Source organism: Clavelina lepadiformis, chromosome 3 (assembly GCF_947623445.1).
Source record: "Clavelina lepadiformis chromosome 3, kaClaLepa1.1, whole genome shotgun sequence".
In the NCBI taxonomy this organism is placed as follows: Eukaryota; Metazoa; Chordata; class Ascidiacea; order Aplousobranchia; family Clavelinidae; genus Clavelina; species Clavelina lepadiformis.
Window position 1 is genome coordinate 14,453,154 of NC_135242.1, and position 16,297 is coordinate 14,469,450.

Sequence of the window (16,297 nt, forward strand, 5' to 3'; positions counted from 1 at the left end):
TGAATCGTCCAGGGTTAAATCTTCCGTGGGTTGAATCGACCTAGAACCATCCTTGACTACAGTCCGTGGGTTGAATCGACCTAGAGCCACTTGCAAAAGCAAAGTAGGCGAACCAAGACTGGCGAACAAATAAAAAGTAAAATGAGCAACCTTTTTTTATAATATATCGAAAAACGCAAAACACAAAATCAAAAAGATCTAAAGTTACAATATGCTGTAGAAAATATTGCTCAACCTTAAACGAAGACCTATCAACATTTTAGTAGTTTTGTAATCGCCAGTCAATGTTTGCTAATTGACTGAAGCAGTAGGATCGGTTGTACTAAAAGTATCAGTAGGATAGCATCAAACTACTTTTTTGAAACAATAAGCTATCCAATACCGTCAGTACATTTGATAGCCGATGCTGGCACAGTTTCCAACGGTAGGTCTACTTTCAAAGTGCTGACTGCATTGGTGGGCAGTACCGCGATACTATAGAACCGAATTACTGTACCACGATACTTTTTCGGTACCGATACTGTCGGTACTTTTGAAAAAAAGTACCGAATCTCTGTACCAAATTACTTTTTTCAAGAAAGTTCAGTCGGCCCCGGTACTGGGTACTTTTCACGTGATTATTTCAAAATTTTTAACAAGTATGTTTTCAAAAATGCTTTTCAATTAAACCTTAATACCAATTTTAGCATCTGCTGATCTTTATTAATGTAGAAATGTGAAGTTAAATTTCAAACGAGTAACGTCAAATATGTTTTGACCTGGAACAACCATAATAGAGGCAAACATTGCACTTGCAGCACCATCTTTTACACAAAAAGTACCGGTACCAAGAACCGAACTACTTTTTTAAAATTATTATCGAATACCGGAACTGTCAGTAAATTTATGCCAAGTTTTGGTATCGCTATCGACGGTACTTTTAAAGCACCGACTGCCCACATCTGATAATAGCCTACAGTTCCGTAGGGTACTAGAAAGGCTACTTGGTTAAATTTTTATCAACATTCGTAACGTTGCTAATCTGATACGCTGCTGGAGTCACGTGATATTTATAGGAGGTGCATGATGGTGGCTAACGTTCATGTACAACTAGGCCTAGACTACTGAACGCTATAGATTAGGCTTAGTTACGTCAAATTTTTCGATTTGTTGCTGACACAGAGTTGCTAGGGTGACTTAGCCCAAGGGTGTACCTAGATGTTCAGAGATAATGAATGCGAAGTTAGGTAAACTTTTATGATAGGCCTAGGCCTAGTCCTACTTAGTAGCATACCGGTCTGCCGGTACCGGTTGGTTATATAGGCTACACTGTAGGCTTGCTACGAATTCGTTTGTGAAAGGGCACATTCAAGAAAGCATTAGAACTCACGATAGACCTAGTGTTGAAGCATCTTAGAGTATAACTCCGTGCTAGTATAGTTACATGTAGTTCTTGTCTTGACCCCATTACAATATTCTCCATAATGTTGATTGGAGGCAATTCGTTCAGAAGTTTACACAAGCACAATCAAATGCCATTGAAAGTTCATAGTAATTTGTTTGAAGTGCAAAAAAGTTAAATAACCTTGAACAGTCTCTCCAGCCTAGGCTAGCCCCCAGATTTGCCTGGAATGCATAGCCTAGCATTCTTCAACAAGATCTCGGGATGCAAGAAGGCTAAAATCTGTCTGAACAGGTGCTGGACGACTAAAATCAGGGAGGAAAAATAGTGTGCATGGTGTATTTTGCAGTGCAATGAACATTAGCCTAAACACAAAGCCTGTGGATCCTTTTTTTGGCTGTAAAAAAGAGACATTTGGGTTACTAAGCAAAGTCTTGGAAAATCTCGAAAGTGAAATTGGGTGTTTTCCACTATTACCAAAGAAGACTCATATTGTCTTACTACATATATGTGACACAACCATCTCGACCGTTTTCAGATCGTAGATGTTTAAAGCTACTAACATACTTAGCTCAATTTTGACGCAATCAGAGAAAGGCATTACGTTCTGAAAGGATGAAGTTATAGAACTATTTTGATTAGATATTTCCAGTTGTACCCAAGAGACGTCTGCTACGCTGGTCAAATAATTAATTTAGGCTATAGTAGTTTGTGGGTTAAAATATAATATAGACTTCCAACACTCTGCAAAACAGGCTGTTGACCTATATACACAAAAGCTCTTAATAAAATTACATCGCTACAGTGAATCATAAGCTAAATAACTTGGAATACAGAGTATGGCTGTTTTCAGCAAGATCTTGTGTTCGGCAAACATTGTGGAGCCTCAAATGTGCCATAGGTGTTCCTCTGGTACGTCACGAGTGTGGCTCAGATGCGCTATGTGTGTGTAATCATGCAAATATTTAACTTTTTACCATGACAACACTTGCTTCTGTTTAGTGGACCTTGTGAGCAGTTTTTACTTGCCCAAATTTGAGCAATACTATATAAAAAATTAAATTAAAAAAACAAATAAAAATTTGTGAAAAGCTGAACTTGCACAAGTGCTAGCTCGGTAACCAGGGCTTGATCGATGATGAATCATAGTTGAGCTTAAGTCATGCAAAAACTTTCCTTAGTTTGAGGATAAAATTTATCATTCCATATCATACCAGCAATTATACTATAGTTGGTATTGGTATACACCAATAAATCTAAGGCCAAAAATTGCACCAAACCAACATCTAGGCAGAATGGAAAGTAATGACAGTTTTCTGTGTGAAATCATGCATGCAGAGACACAAGTTTTGGCACACTTGAGACAGTTCTTTGTTTAGGCTATTTATTTTATATTCGGTTGTATGATATTAAGAACCACCCTTGCCTTGTTTATTATATAATTGGATGTGAGCATAAAAAATGTCTCTTTGCACAGATAGCTTAAATGAATATTGTGTGTGTGAGTGTGCCCAGACCGTTAAGTTCGGCCATTCCTAAAAAGTATGGTTACTTAATCTATCTGCACAGAATCACTAGTTTTGCAGGTTAAACAAGGTTGTATGTTTTAATTAGGCTTTGCAATTACCACACTGTAATCATATTTTTGGTGTAATTTCAAATAGTGTCAGCCAAAATTGTTTGATATTTGTAGGGCTAAATTCCACAATTTTTTTGTTGTGTTCCTTGCTCAAAAAACTGAGGATGGGTCAAACATCCAGCATATTTTAAGCTTACGGTTTTTCTGCTTTTTTATATAATTGTTTTTCGTATTATTTCGAGTTAATATTTCATTTCGTTATAACTGTTTTATGATTCAAATGTTTTCGCTCAAGCAATAATGTAATATGAATGATATTATGATAATTGAATTGAATGAGAACTGAATGATACTTTCCAGTAGTGCCCTATTTCGATTGTGTAACCAGACTAGACAGACAAGACTTATCCTTCATACCAACCAAAACTTTAAACAATATGGTTATTTCAGTAGAAAACAATAGTCTACTTTTATGTGCTTAGCTTAGGTGTAGTATTTTGACAGACTGATATGTTATGATAGAAAATGGTGGCGCAGAAAATGGCAAGATTGAAAAAGGATAGGACAGATAAGGAAATGGCACTTACCAGTATATCGTTTTTTCTTCAAAATATTAAATTTTATTTGTCGTTGTACAATGTTTTCTTGTTGTTGGGTTTATCCTGTTTCTGTACCAACTGCATTTTGTACAATGCATTTCACACCTAGTTTTGATTGCACCATCTTTTAGTACATTCCTGTTAACTAAATTTTCATGTGAGATTTGTGCTTTATTAGGGAAAAAGCACAACTAAACCGCAACGAAATGGCAAATAGTGTCGAGAATTGGAATTGGTACATTGGAAGGTGATAGAAAAAGGCACTTCAAGACACTTTAATTACTCGGAGGATGAGAATACGTTACATTATGATTGCATGATGTCGACAACATTAAAGCTATCGACTCAGTTATAACAACAATAGGCATTAATTTTTCAAAAGAAATTAAAAAAATGGGGGAGGAGGCAAATTGAAAGTTGACTTCTTCGTTGGTTGTTGCCTTAACATGTTTTACAATACAGCATTCAGAAGTATAACTTGGGGAATTCCCTGTCATCAAGTGTTGGCAGAACACTGAAACTTTAAAAATTTCCTGTATCTCCAGGCTGCAGTGTTTTGTAAGAGTTTTCCAAAATATAACTTAACTCGATAGACTGCATTTCACAGAAAAAGGTCGAATTAGCTGTTTTTAATTATCAGTATGTCAAACCAAAGGTACTGTAATTGCAAAGTCTTTGAACAATACTGAGCAACTTTATGTTTGTTGCATTTATTGACATATTAAAAAATGTAATATATCATGCGTGTAAGAAGCTGGTAAACTTTTTTTATTTATTTTGCACGATGCTACCTGCTATCTACTTTATTTTTTATTTTTTAAAGATTGAAAATAGTGTGTCCAATACAGGGCTTTTCATATAAAACAAGTGTCGTTGGTATTGATTTGAAACTGTTCTAGAATAAGTATTGGGTTCTGAGTTTAAAAAAGAAATCATTTCAGTTTTGCTCATCAATATGCCTAGGTTGTTGATCTTCTGTCAATACAAATAATTTCCACTATGATGTATGTATTTTGCTGAGTCAAAGTTTTTATCAATACTCTTGTTTAGGTAATACGGTACGGTATGTACAGGCAGTGTTTTTTTCCAGTACTGCCACAACATATAGTTATAAGTTGTATGGAGTGTAATGCTGGCACAATTGGACAATTAACTTAACAAAGTCATTATTACCAAACAGTCCACCTACTCAAAGTTTCGTAGGAGACTTTGGCTCATAAGACATGTCCTTCGGTGACTGCAAAGAGAGCCATCGCTCCAATCATTGTACTACTCATTTGGAAATTGAAACTTTTGACAGGTATGATTTGTTTGGCCATAGATATGTTGTATTCTGTGGTATATGTGCTATGGTTTGTCACGTTGTGTGCTGATATCTTCAAGCAGTTTAGTTATATTTTGTTTCTAATATTCCGAACTTTAATTAACTTTTGTATGTGCCCATTATAAACTATTCTTGTGGGCATAAGCGCCAAAGTTAGGTGAATAGGGTGTTCTGAAAATCGCAACCAAAGTAATTCAAAGTTTAACAGTGTGCTTTTCACCACAACTTTGTTTGGAAACTTAACAACTTTAGATGTAGATCACAATGTTGGACCTAAGGTAATTAATATTTCACCTTTAGCTATGTTACGCTGCTGAATTGCATGTACAGACGAAATCTGTTAATCGTATATCCATTTTTTCCGACGTTTTTATGCAATGATTTGATATATATATGCGTTTAAGCGGTCTGCTCTAGAAAAAAGGTTACCATGAACAGACGAGTGTTTACTCTACAAAAATATACTCTAACAAAGCCACACAAACTTCACTAGCAGATAGACTGATTTGTTTTGTGTATACCATGGTATATGCCTTTCAAAACAAAACTATCAGACCCTAAAACAGGCAAGGGTTTGTATGCCAGACCTAAAATCTGATCATAACATTTTATGTCGCATGTACTAAATATTGCGCATGCTGTTATGGTTAAAACAACAAAATCAGAGAAATTTACAGGCGAATTAATCATAAAGTCTGTTTGACAGGTCGTTAGAAATCACTGACTGTTAATGTTACCATTGAAATATATTTTTGAATGCTGATAAACATCATTGCAACTACATCATTTGCCAAAAAAATATAGAATAAGACGAAGAAGATGATTTACCTAGGATGATTTAAAATGTCTCGCTAGCTCAGATTATCAACCTTGTTTTAAAACAATTGCTTTGAAATAAATAAAGCCTCTGCGGGAACGTAGTTAAATTTTTCTCCTAGTAAAGCGTCTCTGCTGCTTGTGTTGCTACTAAGCAATAAGCAATGCATTGTCAATTTGCTTTAGAAAGACTTTAGAAAAAGAACAAAAACAGTGCAATCCATACACGCAGAAATGCACAAGCAGAAATCTATCATACTTGGTCGATCACACTGTGCAGCATTAAGATTTACAATGGTGCCAAAGTATCACGTCAATAAAATCAAATTACAACAGACGTAACGAAACCACCTGACATATGATGATAAACACGTTTATAACGTCTCAATGAGCATTAAAATTAGCTTTTCTGTTCTTCCGCAGGAAGAAAGTCAGCTACGAATTAAAAGCACAAGTTATTGCATTGCGGAACACATAAAATAAAAATGTTTTTTGTTGGAATGTTTGTCCATGAAAATATGCAATTAACCGAACAGAAACTTTGCCAAAATCTTTATGCAATAATCCAATAATTACCGATTTTGTCTGTACATAGATATTAGCCAAGCTCTAACACAAAACAATGGCAATAGAAAAAATGACAGACACACAGTGTTGCAAACTGTGTCACAATGACCTCGTTAGCTAGAAAGAAACAATGAAAAATGTTCAAGTTACTAGCACTAAACTTACAAACTTGCTAGATATCAAATTTGATACAAAAATCAATAAAAGACTGTCTAATCTGAAGTAACAGAAGCCAGCAAAGTAACTTGTTGCAAAATTAAACTTAGAATAAATAGAATTGTTACGCTATAACAAATAGCTGTTAAACAAACGTTGCAAGTAGGGTTCATAAGCATAATGAGCCTGAACCTGAGCCAATTTAAACAATATACCGAATATATTCGAGTATAGGTCGACCTCATTTGTAGGTTGACCCCTACCTTTTTGCTTAAAATCGGAGATATTTTTATTCTCTCGTATATAAGTTGACTAGCTTTTCGTTGCCTAGCCTGCACAATAAATTCATGTCAAAGTTTAAGCTAACCATTGTTGAATTTCCCGAAAAAACTAATAATTCTGGCGCTGCTCGGGAGTTTAACATGTCAGAAAAAACAGCGATAGCGATGTGATGACAGCAATAATAGTGAAGAAGGATTTGATGGATTTTAAAACTGATATATTATCGAAATGCATCTCCTGGTTTTATTTCGTATTGTTGGTTGCGTTTACTATTTGGTTTATTGTGATTAAACTTTTTATTTTATCGGAGAGATTTCCGTACTTTGTATGCATCAGTCACCGTGCTGTCAGCTGGACTTGGAAGTTTTACTCTGGCCTGTCCCTTGTATAGGTCGACCCCTACTCTTTGAGGTGAAAATCAGTTGTGAAAATCTCGACCTATACTCGAGTATATACTTGACACCAATGTTCCCTCTAATTTTTCACGAGTCTGAGCAAACACACTAACTCCCTGAGCGGTCCCTTGGACCATTGTGAGCAGCATCAGACGTGCGCACTGTGGCCATTATTATGCGTTTATTTTCAATTCAGATTGGATTTTTTTGTTGTGCGCAGCACAGATTTTCTGTGTGCGGAGATCGTGTCAGCAGTGCGCAATGCGCACACGCGCAGTTTAGAGGGAACATTGCTTGACACTTCTTACCAAAGATAAAGAAATGTGAAACATACGTTAAAAGTTTAAGAGAAACAAACTTCATTTGAAGTTAAAACATAAAACTGCTTTATGTAAGTGAAAATTTTTTTTCCAAGCAATTATTGGTAACTTTTAATTTGCATTCATTATATGTTAGGTGACTTACCGTAAGTTACGGTACATTGCGAAGTTTTGTACATGTCACAGTCTTCCTTTACCGTTATACATTGCATTGTATACCACCTTTTCCCCTTAAAGGTCCTAAGCGAGATGACAATGCAGCGCCTTGTTACCAACATCAGCAGCTGAGATGCTTTGTCTGGTGAAAAATTTAATCGTGTTGTCTCGTGTATTTCATTTTGTTGTTTAAAGATAATCACGTGTCGTCGGTTTATCGCACAAATGGAATTCGGCCGATGACACATAAATTTATTTTCCAGATTTTTGGTCGGGTGTATAATTCCTCTCTGGTTTTTTGCCCCAATATTTTCTTCAAAAAAGGAGGCTTACACACTGGTATATGCTTGTGATGAATTTGCCACATTTGGCATTAAAAGCCTTACACTGTAGGAATAGTAATAAGTTTTTGTCACTCTGTTTATGAAAGTTTTTATGGAAACCAATTGAATTATCAGGCCCAAAAATTTCTCTGATACAAACCTTAGCATGACTTGTTACAAGTGTTAACTATTGCATATAATTTACTTACCGGTACACATGATGACTGTCAGTGTTTGTCTATATTTTTAGTTGCATGTATGGAAGGTTATTTGGAAATGAAAACGAACAAAAGCGAATGCTTCTGAAAAAGGTGAGCTTGCTATTTTTTTGCAATACATTGAAATCTATTTAATAAATCCATTGGCACACTAAACATAGTCGCCAAAATGTTGAAAATACATTCAGTAATGCAAACAAATCATCGCTTTTTAATTTGTGGATTATGCTTTGTAAATTAGAGAAAAAGTGTAGCCTTGTGGTATGTTTTTAAATTGTTATCAGACTTTCTGAGTCTGGCAAATTGCAGATCAATCATGAGATTGGCTTGTGCTATATTATTTATTAGCTAAGACAGGGTCATTATTTGTTGACAATCAAAAACTTTTTGAAATACGAACTAATTTGCAAGTGATTAAATTCATCTTTTTACAAAAAGCAAACATTTTGATAAAAAACATTCCCGAAATTAGGATTGCAAATGAAGTTTTAAAGCAGAATCAAAATTTATTAAATGTCGATTCTACAACTTGAAAGTTCTGTCCCGAGGTAAAATGGGTTGAAGTGAGGGGCAGGTCCAAAAACAAGTTGATTTTAAATGAAAGAACTCTACTGTATTTACTGAACATTCTGGTAAAATATTTGTGAAAAATACTTCTTGATTAGGTAGTTATCAGCAAAAGAAAATCCCAAAAATTCTTAGTTTTTGGCATTCATTGTGACATAGATGAAGGCTTTTGTTATGTCATAAATTAAAAAAGTTGTTTGACAACATGCTGTTGGTGTCCTGGTGATGTAGTCAACTGAAGTCAGAATTACCATAAGAGATTAGCCTATGTCCAAAAAGGTGTCATGTGAAGAAGTTAGCAATGTACAACATTGTAATTGAATCAATTACGATTGGTTGATTAAGTGATGTAATTACTTTGGACCATAGGCTACCTGTCAAACTCGTACAGTATTGGTTGCGGTGGTTGGGCTGTCACCTATCAAGTTATCAAGAGCAGTCTATACAGCTATAACAGATACATACATGATACACAGTAAAACAAAGTAGTATTGCTAAATTTATGAATTTGCGAAGGTTGTCTGTGATTACATTTGACATTACAATACCCTTGATCTACCTCACAATTAAGGCCAATTTTGCACTTTTTTTTGGTTACTATTACACCTAATCAAGGATTATTTTCAAAACTATTCGCCAGATTATTCAGTGAGTATAAGGATGCAGGTCAAAATTAAGGACGTTTCTTAGGAATAGGGACAGTAATATTGTCTAAGTGTGCCTGAAAATAAGGACAAACCTTACAAATATGGATGGTATGGAAGCCCTGATCGTGTAACTCCATATATAACTGTTGTGTACCACATGGTAATAAAATTTTATTATTATTATACATTACTATTATTACTTACTATTACTATTAGTAACTTGGTTGCAGTAATAGATTTTTCAAGATTTATTGTAAATAAATTTGGCATATAACCCGAAAGCTGCGCGAGTACCACTTATAGTCGTAAATTCCGGGAGCACGCCCCCCAGTTGTGAATTATAGGGAGGCAAAATTTAGATTCACCCCTTCCTTAGATTCCATCAAGATTCCCTTAGATGTTTTGATCTTCAATTAACCCATGAAAATTCTTATAGATTAAAACGTTAGTTATATTTTGCTATCAACGTCGACGTTTTGCCCTATTTGCAGAAGATTACGTTTTTAGGATCACCTGCACTGTCATTGAGGTCGTTAGGCATAAATACGATTGATGATAATTAGTGCATTGAAAAGGACAAAAAGCGCAAAACTTAACGAGGGAGAAAAAGTGACAGTAACACTTGCTTACCTTGAGAACACTGAAGATAGAAGAAGGGATAACGCAAGATAATAAAGAGATTATAACAGCTGCGAGAGAAAAGAGTCCAACAGACAAGCAGAAGTGAGACGGGAAAGCCCAATGTGTGAAATTCAAATTTGTGATGAATAACAAAGTGTAAATCTATGAAATCATTTACTTTTTGGCCTTCAAAAACTAAAGCCGCACATTAACAGATGATGTTAAAAACATTACGAAAATAGTTTCGGCAAAATTTTACAATTTGTTAACAGCTTTAAAACAAATTCAATAAAAATTGTTGTATGGGTTGTAGTATCGGTTTCTGATCTGTGATCTACGTCACAATTAAGGCCAATTTTGTGATTTTGTTTCGCTCAAAATTACATACTATCCTTACATACTTTACATACTATCCTTAATGTTATCTGTAAACATGTGCATTAAAAAAGAAGAGCAAATTTTTTGGAAACACATTTTCAGAATAATATCGTTATTAAGGTTATTATAATTCTATGGCACCTCAGTTTGTCTTTTTACTTTGTATTTTACTTGTTTTAAAAAGACAAGTTTTTATGCTGTAAGGAAACATGGATTTCTGCGACACTTTTATCATTCAAGGAGAGGTTGTCAAAGCCAAACTTGACATGACTTGTGTGAAGTTGTAATTCACTTTATTTTGCATTTGCAGGGAGTTGGTTATTATGAGAAATTGACTCGTAAAGCCACAAAATGTGACCCAGTTCTTTACTGTAAATTGGGCCATTTTCATTTACTTTTGGAAGATTATCACAAAGGTGAGATAGTGTGCATATATTATACTATATGTAACTATATATACAAATGTATACTAATGTGTACTGATATACTTTCACCACAGGAGTCAGAGCCAGATGGTTACACAATAATAGTTTGGGGAAAGAGTTGCATAAATTGAATTGAAATTGAAAGTTAACCTTCAGAGTGTCAAACTATGTCCTGTTTTTTATTTTACTTTAAAATTTGGTCAACACGGTTCAGACAACATCGACCTAGGATTTCCTTACGTTCCTTCAAATTAGTGATGATAAACAAGTGAACCTAGGGTATCCAGAAAACCAATTGAACTCGGAGAACCTGAGGAACGTACAGTATTAAGAAAAATCATTTTCCTGACTGTTGTCAAACAAACATTCCACCAAAGCTTGATTGATTATCCTTAAGATTCCCACATTATCATTAAGGGATACATTTCAGGTAGAATGTATTTTAAATGCTACTTGCAACGCACATTGTTATTACTGGTGTCTCCTATGAAAAGTGAAATAAAAAATCAATTGTGTTGTGAAATAAATTTTTTATTCAGTATCATATGCACAACCATATATATATTGTACAGAAAATCATATTATATTTTTGCAAAAAAACCTTGTAACTAATGGTGAATATTGTGACTAATGGTACAAAATAATATTTACTAAAATACACGCACACAGTCAATTTTCTAAAAAGTCTGAAAGAAGGCTGGAAAATACAAAGGGAACCTCTCGTAAACTTGGAGTATAAGGAACTTAGCAGAAAAAACTTTTGTTTTTGTTGTGGCATAGAGTGTTTTTATCTATTCAATATCAATTAACAGATTTCTTGCAATGAGTTTTTTGTGTCTTAAAATCATTAACTGACCTTTTAAACGCAAAGTGAATCTTTAACCTGAAAGTTGGCGCACAATTTTTTAGCCTGTTGAGCCTGGCTGGAAATGCTTGCATCATACACTCATGAATTTCCTTTCCTTCTTTTTGTTTGAATATAAACTTCAGGGTCAATTATTATCATTTAATGTTGTTTAATCATTTAATGCTATATATATATTAGCTTGATTGTTTTGACCAAGTGCCTAGTAATGCGATGTCATGTTTTAAACGGCTAAGCGCATTTTGATGTCATATTACACAGAAATGACTCATTCCATCTCTAATATTTAGTAATGTTAAAATGTGATCAATGCTAAGAGAACAATCTCAAAGATGCTAATTACATTTTATTTTTTAGCCTTGCTATTAGACAACGGAAACATGTTTTTACTTCTTTAAATTGCTAGAAAAAAAATTTACTATAAACTCTGATTATGTTGGCTATTATAAGATTAATGAATAGGATATATTTTCAGCACTGTCAGCCTACAATCGGTACTTTGTCCTGGAAAAGGATCACTGGAAGGTGAATTTGTTACGTATGAAATGTTAATTAGTTGATCTAAATTAAAGTAAATTTATATATGTTTCAAGCAGTTGTGAATGCTCATTTCAAGCAGGTTGTTCAACGCTATTCATATGTTGTTTTAGGACTCCCCTTTCCTTTATGGCCTTGGAATTGTCTATTATCATTTCAGTGCTTATGCATGGTGAGTTAAATATGACACAACTAAGGAGAACAAAATGTCATAAATCTATTTTTCCTTTGCCCAGTATACCAACATGATTTCTAAATTTCTGCAAATGTAGAAAATTCTTTACCAGATAGATTTGCTTAGCCATAAAGCAAATAAAATATTGTTGTTGTTTTTATAAAAGATGTAATTTTCATTTTTTATGTAATACAGTAGAATCTGCTTAAGATGATCACCCGCTTTATAGTACCATTTTGAATTCACCATATAAAACTTTCTGTTTTTGATGATCAGTCTTCGAATATTAGGATCTATTTTTCGGTCTTTTCAGATTTTTTATCACTTCTTCGCGTCAATTATGCAACTTGACAGTGAAAATTGTGCCACTTGTATTCCCAATTAATCTACTTGCATTCATTATAATGTTACTACTTAACGTTAATGAAATAAATGATGAATTTGACATCTTTTGTCATTTTATGCCTAACTGTATTGATCCTGGTGTGGTTAAACAGTACTGTAGCAGTTTTGGATATTATGACCAGTATGGTCTGGTCCCAAGGTGGTCATAATAAGCAGAGTCTACTGTAGTAATATTTTTTATAACGGTTTGCCACTAAACAGGCTAAGTATTTGCACTTGAAGCTTTCCAAGTGCAGCTATGTTATGTTATTTTTAAAATATTGTGGATTCGTTTGTTCATTTCTATTTTTTATTGTTGCATCTCACGTTTATTCAGAGGAAAAACAACCGCTATAAACATTACCCAGTGACATCTAAAAGGATTCTCAAGGTGCGATATGTTGTCCTGTTGTGCCAGCATGGCAAACTAAGAGTGGTGGGCAAAATGGTTTGCTGGCCCTATTTTTATGAGGTGCGACGAAGCACCTGAGTCTTCTAGAGCAAATTTAGTGCAAAAAGGTCACCCTCTTAATTTGGCAGTTGTCGCTTGACTCCATCTGTCTATACAGAAGATGCGTGCTTGGCACCCTAAAGTTCACACATATATTCTATAAACTTGAATTTTTATTGTCAGTCGAAAATTGGAAAGAAAAGAAAAACGATAAAACAAACGTAGATGCTATCACAGTACATTTTTCTCAAATGCAAATGTGATAGTACCAACTAGCGACAAGGGGAAAATTGTTCAATGGCCGCTACACCAGCAAGTGCTCTGCATACTCAATGTGGTTATAGTTATCAAGTTGAGACCAGAATTACCCAAACCATATGATAGCAATCTTAATTTTACCAAAGTGGAAATTAAATCATTAGCAACTACTTAAAATGTTGGGAATAGGCTTGTCAAAAAAGTTTCAATTTTTGTGACACAATCTTCTGTGTAGTGGTATTTTTTGTTGTGTAGGTGTATGTCTGATCATTCATCATCACTGCTCTCTGATCCAGTTCTCAACTCATTCCTTTTCAGACTGATGAAGCTATTTCCCCAGTTGGGCAGCTCCTTTGCAGATATGCGGTTAGCCTTGAATTCAGTGGCGTAACCAGAAAAAAAATTTGGGGGGCCAAATATTTCATGAGTTCAAGGGAACTACATAGTGTTTGGTTTAAGACACCGCCACCTGATGTAGAAGCCTATAGACACAAAAATTGAGGGAGTATGGCCCCTTTTGCCCCCCCCCCCCCCGGCACATCTATGCTGGAATTTTCTTTCTTTGATTTTTAATTTCCCATCAAGAAGTGGGTTATTCTTCATGCGTAGTGCTCATTATATTTCTTTCAAATTGTCTGACAAAAACGCTATTTAATGCAGTTTCCTCCACTGAGTGCTGCAATAACAAAAACAACGTCCATGCCTATTTCCTTAGTTTCTTTCACTTTGGCTTTGAACTGCCACTGTGTGTTCTATTTATAGTCGGCCGAACGGGACGCACTTACGGCAAAGTTGTCGGCGTGATCTAACTGTAGCCGTGCGGCCTGAACAAATGAGTGTAAAGATTGCAGTCGTCGAATTGGTTTATTTGCCGGGGCAAAGCTTTAAGTATAGCAGATGGCATGGTACCGTTACTCGACAAGCGAGAGAAGTGTAGCTCCTTTACAGCAGATTCGATGTCCGCGAGGATGGGATGTCTATTGTCCAATAATGGAATGGTATCACAATTTTTATCCTCAGACTGAGTAAAGTCTTTGCACGACCAGGCGACGATTCGTCACCCCAGTTCCCTAGCGTCGTTTGAGCTTTTTTATTTTGCCTAAATTTGAAACTGTTCTATCTTCACTAGTACCACTAAACAAAAGAAAGCGTTGTTCATATAATGCCCAAGGGTATTGCAATGGTAACGCAATTGGGAATCGAACCCGTTTCGCGTATATGCGTGCCAGGCACGCTAACTGCTCTACCACCTAGCCAACAATTTGGTTTGCAGACATCAAGTCATAGTACGCAAAGCATTATGACTGTGTCGATGGGGTGCGTGTGTGTACTGCGACATCAGACAGGTGCACAATACTTAACAGCAGAGTAGACGAGCCAGGGCTGCTGAAGCGGAAGTTGTGCTTACATTGCAGGCGATTTGGGTCCAAATTGAGAGTTGTACAATGACTAATGTTGAAAGTGAATTATCAGTAGACCACTAACCTTTTTTGTATTTTCACTAAAGAGCTATAATGAATGAATTTAGAAGCGTCGATTTTAGTTTTTTGTAAGAAACACGGGTTGCAGTCATATTTCGCGCCCCAATGTATGTGAACTGCGCCTTGGAGGATATGTGAGAATCTTTTTTCTACCAACCGGGTTTTTCTTTCCTTTCTCTTTTATGACGCACACCCACTTCGCACGCGTGTGTGCTCTTTGTTTGGTCTCAACGAGTCACACACACCACTATTGGTGATCGTGTTGTTATCAAAAGGACATCTCATTATATTTCTTTGGTAGTGTTGAAGCTCGCACAGTTGAAGTAGGTGGTAGGTGCATTTGGTTGGTCAAAGGTACTTTAGTAACAGTTCAGTAATTTAAAGCAAGAAGAAATGTGTCTTGCTTTCTACAGAACTGTTATGTCATGTTATGTGCGTAGACGGGCGGATATAATTTGTGAACGTCTACCCGTTACCGACGTCCTTCATATAACTAATTGTAAAACTGCTAGTGTCAGTGCTTCTACCAGGGTTTAATTAGATAGGTATTTGGAGTCTAGTGCAGAAGTGCGCAACCACAGGACGCCTTTGTATACTAGACCTCAACTTCTCAAATAGTGAAGTCATCTGGTTGTGTACTTGTATACAAGACTCAATTTATTCTGTGATTATGCACTGATGCATTAGACCCCAAATGTGTATCTTAATAGCGGTCAGCTATTGCAGACTGTCACTAACATTAAAATATTAGCTAGAAAGGTTAGGTGTAAGGTGGTCTTTTGGCTCTGCAAAACAAACTTATTATTTTATTTTACTAAACTATGTGATATAAAATAATGTATGTTCTCTGCATCAGATGTAAGGTGGTTACTTTTACCTACAAAAGAAAATATCATTATATTTTTTTAAAATTAAGGTGAGTTCTCTGACAGTGTCTTAGTACCAGACCAGTACAATTTAATTTTTTTTGTAATTATTAGGTCTGTTAAGTTGTTTCAACAACTGCTGTACTATGATCCTGGATTTTCTAAAGCCAATGAAGTTCATTGTAGACTGGGTTTAATATTCAAACTAACTGGTAATCATCAGTCTGCCATAAAGGTAATTATTGAATCGAGTCGACCAGTAGTTCAATTTCATGTAAAAATTTATTTAGTTAATTAGTACTAATTAGTACATTTTGCGTGCTGTATAATATTAGCTGTGTCTCATATGCGTTGTATGGATATTTGTTGTTTTTCAGACATTATTGGTTATAGTTTGTTTTGTTTTTCACAGCATTTCAGACAATCTTTATCTGATTACAGATACTGCAGTGTTAACAAGTCTGAAAGTAAGGGTACTGTGTAATAACATACTTACATACATAAAAAAAGAAAGCTATGAAACCCT

The 16,297-nt window shown here is 35.2% G+C and overlaps 1 protein-coding gene across 1 annotated transcript in view; it reads left to right on the plus strand.

Annotated features, from left to right (window-relative positions):
- The first annotated feature begins 4,589 nt into the window (after positions 1-4,589).
- The window catches only part of LOC143449612 (histone demethylase UTY-like), a 40,393-nt gene continuing 28,685 nt past the window's right edge, over positions 4,590-16,297 (plus strand). The window contains exons 1-7 of the mRNA XM_076949879.1: positions 4,590-4,859; positions 8,149-8,209; positions 10,640-10,745; positions 12,095-12,144; positions 12,270-12,328; positions 15,886-16,006; positions 16,184-16,238. Coding sequence (XP_076805994.1) covers positions 4,783-4,859; positions 8,149-8,209; positions 10,640-10,745; positions 12,095-12,144; positions 12,270-12,328; positions 15,886-16,006; positions 16,184-16,238 — 529 coding nt within the window. The 5' untranslated portion in view covers positions 4,590-4,782. The remainder of the gene's footprint in view (positions 4,860-8,148; positions 8,210-10,639; positions 10,746-12,094; positions 12,145-12,269; positions 12,329-15,885; positions 16,007-16,183; positions 16,239-16,297) is intronic.